Source organism: Triturus cristatus, chromosome 1_2 (assembly GCF_964204655.1).
Source record: "Triturus cristatus chromosome 1_2, aTriCri1.1, whole genome shotgun sequence".
Lineage (NCBI taxonomy): Eukaryota > Metazoa > Chordata > Amphibia > Caudata > Salamandridae > Triturus > Triturus cristatus.
Genome location: NC_140580.1, coordinates 348251963 through 348265715, shown reverse-complemented (window position 1 = coordinate 348265715; position 13753 = coordinate 348251963). Strand labels below are relative to the sequence as shown.

The window sequence follows — 13753 nt, the reverse complement described above, 5'->3', positions numbered from 1 at the left end:
GCCATTTTGAGCAGCCACCCACCATTTTGTGGTAGATGTTCACGGTGGCAGCCCATTCCTAGGGTGCCAAGGACGTTTTTCTTGTTTTTATGCAGCAGATTGTAGTGTAGGTGAGCATTTCATCAGTAATATGTCTGAGGACAAGGTTGTCAGATGCTCTGTCTGTTGGAGGAGGTGCCTGGATTTGATTGTGGGTGCCGGCGCAGCCTCTGCGCAGGGCCGGCCAGTGAGGCGCGCATCAGGCAGGGTAGCCGCTGCCATCATTGCATGCTCTCTGCCCTGCGGATGCAGTGCTGGCCGCTTCAAGGTAGGCAGTAGGGGCAGCTTGTTTGCGGGCAGAGTGACCCTTCGATGTTGGAAAGGTCGGGTGTGGTGGTTCCGAGGGTCATGAGCTGCAGTGGGACAGCAGCGGAAACGTTGTGATTGGCACCACCGCTAGGGCTCTCGGCCCGCAGGAGAGTTGCTTATACTGGAGGCAGTGAGGGGGGTAGGCACAATTGTGGACTTTATTGCCGGAGGCCTGGGGGACACTGGGCTTAATACTGCGTACAACGCCAGCCCAGATCTGGACATTGATCGAGGGGGAGAGGGGCAGCAGGCCCAGGTTGTTGGGTGAGGGGTCAAAGGACTTACAGGGGGAGAGAGGCGAGGCTGAGATAGAGTTGGGGTTGAGAGGCATGAGTGGCCAGAAGGTAGATCCCAACTCAGCAGGAGACACCCTAGAGTGTAACAGAAGGCTGTTAGATAGCTCCGACAGTGGGTGTTGGATAGCTTCCAAAAGCACAAAGAATCCTCTAGGGAATTGTTTGAAGTGTCCAAACCCACTGTCAGAGATGGATGTATGACGTTACAACGCATGCTGTTACAACGCATGCTGTTACAACGAAAGTTTTACAACGCGAGTGCATTGACAACGCAGGACATTACAACGCAAGTCTTTACATCGACTTGCACTAGATGGCGTGCTAACATTAAAAAAGTGTAATTTACTATTCCAACTCCAGTCCACGTAACAGTAGGGAAGGTGTTGGGATAGTAAACTACACTATTTTTAATGTTAGCTCGCCATCGAGTGCAAGTCGATGTAAAGACTTGCGTTGTAATGTCCTGCGTTGTCAATGCACTTGCGTTGTAACAGTTTAGTTGTAATGGTAGTGCGTTGTAAAAGTTGCGTTGTAAAGGTTGTTCCCCTCAGAGATTATTGCCTTATTCAAGTACCTTCCTCTAACGCCCGTATCTTTTATATGTAAATAATGTTCACGAAAGGAATTTGATAACCAGATTTAGGCTGGGGTCATTTCGCTGGTTGATATGCTTCCCTTTAGGCCAGTATTCTCTTAAAACTATTACCACTTGCCCTTGTGATGAACATTCGAGCCAAACTATTTTACATTTTGTTTTTTTTGTCAATTTTATCTTCCATTTACTAGGAAATTTGTATTACCACTTCTGCGCAGGTAAAGCAGCTTTTTATTTTCTCCTGTGACGTTTGCTTTGCTGTTGCGAGCTTTCTAAAGTGCACCTTAGCAAAAAGAAGGAGTATGTTGTTTTAATATCAATGTACTTTATCAGCTCCTGTATTTACTGTATTAGTATTGCTGTTAAAATGCTTATTGTTGCTGCTAACTCTTTAACAAGACTGATTTTAATATTTAATGCTACTGAACTATACCTGCTGCTTTTCAGTTCATCTGCACTGCCACATTAGCTGCAATCAAACCATTGTCTTTGCCTGCGGTCTTTCGTATTTTAAATGGAAATTGTGATTGTAATTTTCTTAAATGAGTTTGATTTTAATGTTGTTTGTTATTATGTGTACCTTTTATGACCTTTCTTCGGAAGGTCGAATAAAGAAACAATTGATGAACAGAAGGGGTGGTATATGGCCCTTCCAGAGCTGGCAGTGGGGATCTAGCATTGGGGCAGTCAGAGAGGCTGGGGGTCGGGGTGGTGCCAGATCTCAGGTATCCCTGGAGATGTGGGACAGGGTAGAGGGGGTGCTGAGAGGTCTGCAGGCACAGTGGCAAGAAGGTTGGCCTTGGAGGGGTGGGTCCCTTCCTGTGCAGAGTTGGGTAAGAGAGCAAGGGGGTCAAGAGGCGTCAGGGCACATGTATGTTGCCAGTGCAGCAAAAAGGGGTCCAGCATTGGTCCTAGTGGTCGTAAGGCTTGAATAAAGTGAGAATGAAGGTCAGGAGGAGAATATGGTGGTAGTTAAAAGCCTCCCTCAGTGAGTGTATTTGCGATTTGCGGGGGTCAGAGAGGAGTAGTAACGCAGGCGCAGGGAGATCAGTGCAAGCCCATACAGAGCCAAGGAAGGGTTGGCATTCGCCTGCGGGGCAGAGAAGAGTCAAGTGATAGGGTTCAGGTAGTAGGGGCTCTTGGGTCTTGCACACATAATCTATCCTCTTTTTTGCAGGTCTCAGGACATCAGCAGGCAGTGGACTTGGAAGAGCAGAGTGCAACTCACCCATCCCGAGGTGAAGGAAAGACATGGTGCAGAGCGGCCAGATGGTCTGCCTCATGGGACCTGGACTTAATTGACACAAGGTCCGGTGAGGCCTTGTCAGGGCACATGGAGGACAAGCGCAGACGGTCACTGTAGTCTGCAAAGATGGAGTTTCTGGGAGAGTTTGGTACTGCCCCCCCAGGGGAAAGCAGACAGTTACCTCATGGTGGGGAACGATGGGCCACATGAGGTGGCAGTTTTTAAATGCAAGTAATGGTTGGATGATTTTTTTGGACTGAGTGGAGTTGGATTATGAGGAGGACAGTCTCAAGGAGGGAGAGATTGACAATGTGTGGTGGGTGCTGCAGAATAGAGGTGGTGGCGTGGTACGACTCGTACCCACGCTCTTAAGGCCTGTATTGTTGTGTTACAGGTTCGCGTCGTCAACCACTTCCGTTGTGGCGGACGCTGGCTTTGCTGGACACGCCCCCACCCCCTCATAGTGACCAGGGCCTGGGGGTCAGGTATGTCCAGGGCATGTGTGCTGTGTGACTTTGGTGGGGGTTTTGTGGCCTGCCCCTGCTCCCGCCCCCCCCCCTTTCCACCCTCCCTTTGTTGTTCTGACCTTCTGCGGCATCTGCGTCGTAACCTGTAGAGGAGGTCGACTGCTATGAGGGCCGGGATGACACGTAGGTTCGGGTCCATGTCTGTCCGTCGCGTGCAGGTACTCCTTGTTCGCGTCGTCCTGATTTCCCGGCAGTTTTTGGCTGCCGGAAAATATTCTCCGTGCGGGATGACGTCGGTGCGAATCGTGCTTCCTGGTTCGTGAATGGCAGGCTGCGTGCGTCCCGACGTCACGTCGGCGCTTTCCCGGATCACATTTGTGTGTATATTTTCGTCGGTCGGTGTTTTGTACGATTCGTACGGAAATAGTATTTCCGTGCGAATTGTACTTCCATGTTTGTATCTTGTTACGACCGGGTACGCGTCGGACGGGGAATATGCTCCGTCCGACGGTTCGTACCCGGTTTTTACAGGATCGTAATCGGCACCTTAATATTTCGAATCTTGACTCTATGGGTTGGTTGGTTTGGCAGACCAGTGCAGATGCATGCCAAATGCGTTTCCATAACAGGGCTTCAGGTTACACATAGGATAAGCCTGAGCCACGATTTTCAACTACACATTCAGTTACAACGTATTCTGTTGAAAAAGTATGTCAAACTTGGTTACAACACTCTACCCTAGCTTCTTTTAAACAGCATTTGTCAATGTTATCAAAAGATGTGGATTTATCAGACTTCAGAAAAGGCCCGATTGGCCCTAGGCTTAAACGATGGATAGATGCAGTTTACAATGAAATTTGGAAATTGTCTCAAATTGAAGCCGCTTCATGTTTAAGGGCTATAGACCAAGCTAATCTTGACAAAGTTCTTGCTGTGGTAGATAACAGTATTAATACCCATTCTTCCAGGATATACACATTGGACAATATTGTTTCTTCTGTTGTTGATATTGTACAGGATGATGTATCTGTGTTATATCATGGTCAGAACTAATTACGCTCTATTATGCAGTTAGCATGGACCTTGCAGACGCTTAAAATGGGTCGAGTGCCATGGGACTATGTAAACGCGTCCTTTTTGTTTTTGCCTTTTAATTTGACTGAAAGGCAACAGTCTATGTCCATGGAAGATGCCACATATACCCTTTTACAAATAGAAAAATTAGACCCTTTACCGTTTTCAGTAGTGGAAACAAACTCTGCTGTTTGGCTTGTTCATGGGGTTATAACACTGCCGTTCTCCTTATTTAAATTTACATCATCCATGAAAATTTTCCCCAAGGCCGCTATGAACCATTAGGAAATTCGTTCCTTCATGAAGTTTGGTCACTCCCCATCAAGTTTAGATGTTTGTGTGATGACACAGTGGTGTATCTGACGGGTGAATCTTGTGATTCTTCCATTGGACACTCCCTTGTGTGCAAAAATATACAATTGTACGGCGCTTGTAATTTAGAGGCGCCTAACTTAGCGTGCATTTTAAAAGGAAAACCTGTCCCCTTGATTAAACCAACATTCACACTGCTGTCTAACGGCAGTTATTTACTTCTGAATAATGAAAAATGCTGCGGCATGTTAATAGGCATACCGTACATCTTTTTAGTGGGTGGGGTTAACCACATTGCTCTTAAGGTGTAAGATGGGTCCTCGGCATAACCACAAGGTGGATGCAGTCCTGACTTTCCCCCACCCAGTGATCTTTCCCAATTGCCTTTCAAGTGTATGTATAGCGATATCAGCTGGATAACCGTGTTACCAATCATGGTTGATGACTCCGATCGCGAGAAGGGTGACTAGAATGGAAGCAATAATTGATTTTGGCCTGTTTTGCATGGAACATGGCCTAAAGTAAATAAAGGCAAGCATTCAGCCTTATAGAAAGAACCATGCTGCCCCTTCATTAATATCAAAATGCATCCCCAAGAGTACAGATAGCACACATTACTGTCTATGAACAGGGCACTTTTTATTATAATTCCATGGGATTTGACTGCTGAAGGACGTTGTCAGCTGAACTTAAATTCCAACAAGGTGACAAAATCATATCAATATTCTTTTATTCATGTGTGGCCACTAAACTCATAGCATCCCCTCTCCTTTATGCTTCAACTGTCAGTGTATATTCCATGGGTAATATGTTGTGGTGTGGATCATTACATTAGCGTTTAGTACCACTGTGGTCATACCTAACTGAAAGTAAGGTCCATTTTAAAGTGCAGAATTGATAGGAGACCTGGGGAGTCACATTGGTCTTGCCATGAGCCCGCATGTGCTCCTCTGGTTATGGTCATGAGATGTGCAAAAACTGGTGTAAAAACTGATGGTTATCAGATCAGAAGAAATTGGGGGGGAGGTGGGGGGGGTTCCACATAGTACTACACAGCCAAGCCATAAAACAGTTATTATTGTTTGATGAATTTATTAACGTTTCACAAGACCTAGGGACACCACAATGGAGAAGTCACATAATAAGACAAACGGAAGGACAGAACTGGGAGAAAGAGCAATGATTGATTATCAGAGAGAGTTTGAGATTATTCAGGATCATAAAGAGAAACAAACTAAGAGAGGGGACCATAATGAGAAAGAGAACTAGAGAGATGAGTGTGTACATTTGATAGAGAAAAGAAAAGTTCATTTTGACCAAGTGAAAGACGAAACATTCTGATAATAGTCAGACAGAGCGAGAAAGAGAGAGAGAGAGCAAGAAAGAGACAGAGCCAGAGAGAGAAAGAGAGAGAGAGAGAGAGAGAGAGAGAGAGAGAGTTTGTGTGTGGTTCCTGGTGGAACATTGTTACCTTCTGCTTATATCAACTGCTTGAAGATATTACCTCTATAGGCTAAGAATGAGCCTGGTAAGACTGACTTTTCTCCAGAGTATTACATGGTGTGCAGTCTTTTCTAATCATTACAAAGCCTGAGTAATAAGGGAGAGGTCCTGAGGCGAGGTCATGGTGAGAAAATATTGCAGAAAAGAGATAGACTTTAGTTCCCAGTACGGAGAATGATTTCAGAGGTGAGAGAGATCACGTGGGTGAGAGAAGCCACAAGGAGAAACATCACCAGGAGAGATGCCAGATTTGAGTGAAATGGCACAATGAAGGGTAGTTCGAAGAAGATAAAGACATTATTTTGCACATCAGAGACTTTAAGTTATCAACTTGTTTGTGTAGAAGGAATGCAATCTTCTTGTCCAGCTCTCACATCCCAGCATTTGTATCTGCAAGTGTTTATCATGCTCTTGTGTCATTTGTTGGACAGGATGTTGTTTATCCATGCATAAATGTTGGCTACTTTTGTATACACTCCAGGATACACTGACGCACAGCTGTAGCCCCAGGATGTAATTCCTTGCAGCACACCATTGCATATGAAGGGTCCACCGGAGTCTCCCTAGACAAAAAGAAGATTCATTATCAGAAGAAGGATGGCTATAGAAAAACTTAGAGTCTGATTTAGAGTTCGGTAGAAAGGGTACTCTGCAAACGTGAGGGAGTACATTGGCCATCAAACCCTCTGTCCACACGCCTCACTTAGGAGCTGATTACAATGGTGGACGGACTCCTGCCCGTCCACCATCGTCCCGGGGAGGGGACCCCCACCTATAAGGAGGCGGTCCCACAGGTGGGATTACGATGTGGCCGCCATCACGTCAGTTGCAAGTGCCATACTTAATATTGTGGCGGATGCTGCTGGCTGCAGCACCCACCGCAATGTTAAAAATGCACATCCTACATTTCCCTGCACTATGTGGCAGGCACCATGCGGTACCTGCCACATGGTGCAGGGAAATGTAGGGGGACCATAGGTGCCCCCTAAACCCAACACCGAAGTGCCCTGGTGAAAGGGGGGCCCGCTACGGGCTCCCAAAGTCCATCCCCGCCAGTCTTTCCATGCCAGGTGAACTGCCATGAAAAGGTTGGCAGGGGTGAAGCATCATACTCCCAACGGCGGTGCTTGATAGGTCCCGCTGCCATATATGGGACTACGCAGGCCTCTGCCGCACCGGTGGGCTCAAGGAGCCCGTCGGATGCTTGGCAGACGGATTTTACGACCGCCACTGACTAGCCCACCATTATAATTTGGTGGTTGGAAATGGCCTCACGATAGCGGTGATTGTGATCAGCCCCTTAGAGACAGGCAGACTGTTAGTATTCCGTTGACAGAGCCACCATTGGCTACGTCAATGGGATACTTCCCCCAATAGCCTGACAGGGTATGGGCAATTGGAGAAAGGACATTACACTGTTTGCCCTATTCACAGTGGTCAGTGTAATGTCTTTTTTATTTCCCTGTCTGTCAACACCTGGGACTGGGAAAAACAATATTGACTCCCTACAGCCTGGAAGAAAACTCTCAGGATGTTGTAGTCATTATTTTTTTTTGTTTTTCAAAAACAATCTCCACTTTTGGAGGTTCTTTCTGAAAAACAAGACAATGTCTAAAGTTTGATGTACGGCAGTCTAAATCAACAGTGGCCTTACGCCAACATTTTAGTACATAGAAAGGAATTGCAGTGACGGCGGTTCTTTTGAATGTACAGATATGACCGCTGGATCTTGCAGGGTTAGTACCTGCGGGATGGTGGAAATATTATCCTCCACCATCCAGACATACACTACTGCATCTGTCAAACTCATAATCGGACCCAAAGACAGAAGAATGTATTGAGAGTGTCCTACCTTGCAGGTGTCCTTGTTCTCCTCACCAGCACATATCATGTTTGCAGTTATTGCCCCTCGGTACCTCTGGTTACATAGGCTCTGGTTTACTACAGGAATATCAACTCCTTGAAGCATCTCTGAGAGTGCAAAGCCATTGGTCCTTGTTACTCCCCATCCATAAGCTGTGCATATTGGGACTCTGAATGTGCTTCCCTGTTTAGGCAGTGTGACTGGCTTCACAGCCACTGTCTGAATCACTTTAACATGAAGCTACAGAGAGAAGAAACTTTATGTAAGTATTTCAAGAGGGTGCAAAAGAAGGTAGCATGAAGACAATACTAGTATGTTAAAAGGGGGCTTGCAGAAGTGTATAGCAAGGGGCACACATAAGGACAAAGAGGTGGGCAACAATTTCATATCTCAAGGGCCAAGCATCAATGACCAGTGAAGAACAAATAGAAACACATAAGATACATGGTAGACGCCAACATACAGGGTCAGGCAGAGACAGATGTAGAGTATGAGACAATCACTAGCATAAAGCATGATGGGAAACACTAACATACTGCACTGAGCAAACACCAACATACTGCATGGGCCCTACATCAGCTTACTACACAGGAGAAAGCACACCTATATGGCATAAATAATATGTATCAGGGCTAAAACAACTGATGTAAGTAAGAGAACAGATACATTGTATAGCTCATTATCTTCATGTTACAGCCAAATATAATGAAACTTAGAAGGTAAAGTGGTGCTCGCTATTCTGGTGGGGACACAAACTGTAGAGAAGCTGAAATTGTGCATTGGATGCTGGAATGGTGAAAGATATGGTGACATGTCATGTCTACTACTGTGCTCGATGTACCTTATCATTTATACTTACTGTCTTCACTAGGTTTTGGGATGTCCAGTACCTTCATCCCCATCCAGAAATGACACTTGACACACAGCTCAGTAGTGCTAAAGCAGCTTCCCCTGTATGGGATGTTAATTTCACACCCCAGGAGATTAACAAGCTCAGGTTAACTCCAGACGTGTGAAATATACATGGATTCCGGGTTGTGCCCTGAGAATTCAGAAATACTACTTTCTATGGTAATCTATTTTTCTTGGTTGTGTTTCCCTGGTCATTTCTCTTTTCCCTCAGACTTTCAGCTTAAGATTTTGGCTTCTTAAAATGGCCAAAATTTCCAATTGAAGTTAAACAGATCCAAATTGTTCCAGAGGACTTTTTATTGCTGATGGTGGCTGGTATTAACCCGCTCCACTGGAACTAAAAGTGTCCCTTTAATAAGGCCATAAGAAGGAAAAGGATAGTGTATTGGGACAGCAAGGTATGTCCTTGGTAAACTAAAAGAATGAGTCAGTTTTAATGGAACCCAGTTTGAGAATATGGCACAGTATTCGCTGATGATTAAGGTTACCCGGTGGGCATCAGTTCTCAATGTTTGTAGTATTTGAGCATAGTTTGGGATAGGCAGGGTATGGTAGGATCGCTTAGCTGTTGTTACATGTGTCCTGGAGTCTGATCAAATGTGATGACCACAATAAGATATTAAAGATCAAACCTTTATTCTGCACACCAGAAAATCATGATCACGCTACACTAAAATTATACCAATGTAAGGCTGTGCTCCCTTGGTGTATCCTCCAACCAGAGACACATGTATAAGACACCAGATAGCTGTACTCATATGAGGGCAGTCCTAAGGTACATGGACACTGAAACACACATTAAAGCATCAATATTTAAAACCATGTTGTTTTACTTTCCCATTTTAATTCTTTATCTTTAAACAATTCCAAAGCAGCATGCAATGTGAACTATCATTGCATCCTTCAAATTAATCGAATATATCCATTACAATAACTTCATGAATGTCATCATCATTGTTTGTTTTTGTTGCCTCAATGCATTACGGACCGCCCAGGTCCTTGATCTGGGGGACATTATTCTGTTACTTTGGCGTATGAGAATATAAACACAAAATTGAATCACTTACTAATCATCAACCAAAAAATAACATTTTTCAAATTACAAAGCAATACAAAGTAGGCTTCCTATACAATGCAAAAAGAACTATTGATGGACAGAATGCAGAACTATGTCATACATTCACCCCAGTACAGAGATCTGGGCCTAAATCCATTGTTTTTTTGCTCACCATGCCATTCCAGTTTGGACCCAGCCATATGCCAATCAGTCTTGACCCTGTGCCCAATGGGAACATTCCAGACTGGACTGCCAGGCCAGGTCCTCCCTGGACTGGAAACAAGCATCCTAGGACCGGTTTCGGGGTTTCACTAAAACTGGGGTGGCATGGTGAGCAAAAGAATGATGTCTAAACTGGGGTGGCATGGTGAGCAAAAGAATGATGAATTTTACCCAGATCTCTTGACTTGGGGTGAATGTTTTGATTTGTTCTGCATTCTGCATGTGTGTCTTTTGCTTCCTATACAATGCAGCACAAAAACCTTGAACAGCTATAAAAAAGCCAGCTGTCTGCGCCTTATCAGAAAACAGAATGCCTTTGTTGAGATATGATTGAAGGTAGTGGTCTATAAATCATCACATGGTTTGGTAAACAGTGGCAAAAGAGCCGGCAATATAACGCGCATACTAGCTGGACTCAGCGTTTGGGAAATGTCTGATTGCTTAATGGAATTCCACCTGCAGCCTGTACTGATATAGTTCGTGTTCTGGGTGTTGTGCGCATGAGGGGAGTGATAACATGGACGGTATGGCCAAGGTGTGGCCATCTTTGAATGGCAGACAGATATTACCTTAAAAAGTGTTCCAACACAACCTACATTATGCTAAAATATATTAAAAAGTGATGTGGTCAAAAGGGGTTTGGGGGACAGACGACCGGAGGGAGGTCTGTCCCCTTGGGGTATTGTGGGAAGAGGCGCAGTCTATAAGACTGTGCACCGTTTGGGCTACATCTATTAGATGATGTAGCCCAAGAATATATAAGAGGCCATTTTGAGCAGCCACCCACCATTTTGTGGTAGATGTTCACGGTGGCAGCCCATTCCTAGGGTGCCAAGGACGTTTTTCTTGTTTTTATGCAGCAGATTGTAGTGTAGGTGAGCATTTCATCAGTAATATGTCTGAGGACAAGGTTGTCAGATGCTCTGTCTGTTGGAGGAGGTGCCTGGATTTGATTGTGGGTGCCGGCGCAGCCTCTGCGCAGGGCCGGCCAGTGAGGCGCGCATCAGGCAGGGTAGCCGCTGCCATCATTGCATGCTCTCTGCCCTGCGGATGCAGTGCTGGCCGCTTCAAGGTAGGCAGTAGGGGCAGCTTGTTTGCGGGCAGAGTGACCCTTCGATGTTGGAAAGGTCGGGTGTGGTGGTTCCGAGGGTCATGAGCTGCAGTGGGACAGCAGCGGAAACGTTGTGATTGGCACCACCGCTAGGGCTCTCGGCCCGCAGGAGAGTTGCTTATACTGGAGGCAGTGAGGGGGGTAGGCACAATTGTGGACTTTATTGCCGGAGGCCTGGGGGACACTGGGCTTAATACTGCGTACAACGCCAGCCCAGATCTGGACATTGATCGAGGGGGAGAGGGGCAGCAGGCCCAGGTTGTTGGGTGAGGGGTCAAAGGACTTACAGGGGGAGAGAGGCGAGGCTGAGATAGAGTTGGGGTTGAGAGGCATGAGTGGCCAGAAGGTAGATCCCAACTCAGCAGGAGACACCCTAGAGTGTAACAGAAGGCTGTTAGATAGCTCCGACAGTGGGTGTTGGATAGCTTCCAAAAGCACAAAGAATCCTCTAGGGAATTGTTTGAAGTGTCCAAACCCACTGTCAGAGATGGATGTATGACGTTACAACGCATGCTGTTACAACGCATGCTGTTACAACGAAAGTTTTACAACGCGAGTGCATTGACAACGCAGGACATTACAACGCAAGTCTTTACATCGACTTGCACTAGATGGCGTGCTAACATTAAAAAAGTGTAATTTACTATTCCAACTCCAGTCCACGTAACAGTAGGGAAGGTGTTGGGATAGTAAACTACACTATTTTTAATGTTAGCTCGCCATCGAGTGCAAGTCGATGTAAAGACTTGCGTTGTAATGTCCTGCGTTGTCAATGCACTTGCGTTGTAACAGTTTAGTTGTAATGGTAGTGCGTTGTAAAAGTTGCGTTGTAAAGGTTGTTCCCCTCAGAGATTATTGCCTTATTCAAGTACCTTCCTCTAACGCCCGTATCTTTTATATGTAAATAATGTTCACGAAAGGAATTTGATAACCAGATTTAGGCTGGGGTCATTTCGCTGGTTGATATGCTTCCCTTTAGGCCAGTATTCTCTTAAAACTATTACCACTTGCCCTTGTGATGAACATTCGAGCCAAACTATTTTACATTTTGTTTTTTTTGTCAATTTTATCTTCCATTTACTAGGAAATTTGTATTACCACTTCTGCGCAGGTAAAGCAGCTTTTTATTTTCTCCTGCAACTTAATGACTGTGACGTTTGCTTTGCTGTTGCGAGCTTTCTAAAGTGCACCTTAGCAAAAAGAAGGAGTATGTTGTTTTAATATCAATGTACTTTATCAGCTCCTGTATTTACTGTATTAGTATTGCTGTTAAAATGCTTATTGTTGCTGCTAACTCTTTAACAAGACTGATTTTAATATTTAATGCTACTGAACTATACCTGCTGCTTTTCAGTTCATCTGCACTGCCACATTAGCTGCAATCAAACCATTGTCTTTGCCTGCGGTCTTTCGTATTTTAAATGGAAATTGTGATTGTAATTTTCTTAAATGAGTTTGATTTTAATGTTGTTTGTTATTATGTGTACCTTTTATGACCTTTCTTCGGAAGGTCGAATAAAGAAACAATTGATGAACAGAAGGGGTGGTATATGGCCCTTCCAGAGCTGGCAGTGGGGATCTAGCATTGGGGCAGTCAGAGAGGCTGGGGGGTCGGGGTGGTGCCAGATCTCAGGTATCCCTGGAGATGTGGGACAGGGTAGAGGGGGTGCTGAGAGGTCTGCAGGCACAGTGGCAAGAAGGTTGGCCTTGGAGGGGTGGGTCCCTTCCTGTGCAGAGTTGGGTAAGAGAGCAAGGGGGTCAAGAGGCGTCAGGGCACATGTATGTTGCCAGTGCAGCAAAAAGGGGTCCAGCATTGGTCCTAGTGGTCGTAAGGCTTGAATAAAGTGAGAATGAAGGTCAGGAGGAGAATATGGTGGTAGTTAAAAGCCTCCCTCAGTGAGTGTATTTGCGATTTGCGGGGGTCAGAGAGGAGTAGTAACGCAGGCGCAGGGAGATCAGTGCAAGCCCATACAGAGCCAAGGAAGGGTTGGCATTCGCCTGCGGGGCAGAGAAGAGTCAAGTGATAGGGTTCAGGTAGTAGGGGCTCTTGGGTCTTGCACACATAATCTATCCTCTTTTTTGCAGGTCTCAGGACATCAGCAGGCAGTGGACTTGGAAGAGCAGAGTGCAACTCACCCATCCCGAGGTGAAGGAAAGACATGGTGCAGAGCGGCCAGATGGTCTGCCTCATGGGACCTGGACTTAATTGACACAAGGTCCGGTGAGGCCTTGTCAGGGCACATGGAGGACAAGCGCAGACGGTCACTGTAGTCTGCAAAGATGGAGTTTCTGGGAGAGTTTGGTACTGCCCCCCCAGGGGAAAGCAGACAGTTACCTCATGGTGGGGAACGATGGGCCACATGAGGTGGCAGTTTTTAAATGCAAGTAATGGTTGGATGATTTTTTTGGACTGAGTGGAGTTGGATTATGAGGAGGACAGTCTCAAGGAGGGAGAGATTGACAATGTGTGGTGGGTGCTGCAGAATAGAGGTGGTGGCGTGGTACGACTCGTACCCACGCTCTTAAGGCCTGTATTGTTGTGTTACAGGTTCGCGTCGTCAACCACTTCCGTTGTGGCGGACGCTGGCTTTGCTGGACACGCCCCCACCCCCTCATAGTGACCAGGGCCTGGGGGTCAGGTATGTCCAGGGCATGTGTGCTGTGTGACTTTGGTGGGGGTTTTGTGGCCTGCCCCTGCTCCTGCCCCCCCCCCTTTCCACCCTCCCTTTGTTGTTCTGACCTTCTG

General features: G+C 46.0%; 1 protein-coding gene across 1 annotated transcript in view; it reads right to left on the bottom strand.

Moving 5' to 3' along the window:
• Positions 1–5432: 5432 nt before the first annotated feature.
• Positions 5433–13753, bottom strand: part of LOC146867306 (trypsin-like) — a 97364-nt gene continuing 89043 nt past the window's right edge. The window contains exons 5-6 of the mRNA XM_085614900.1: positions 7694–7945; positions 5433–6404 (exon numbers count right to left, since the gene is read on the bottom strand). Of these exons, the coding sequence (XP_085471026.1) occupies positions 6258–6404; positions 7694–7945 (399 nt within the window). The 3' untranslated portion in view covers positions 5433–6257. The remainder of the gene's footprint in view (positions 6405–7693; positions 7946–13753) is intronic.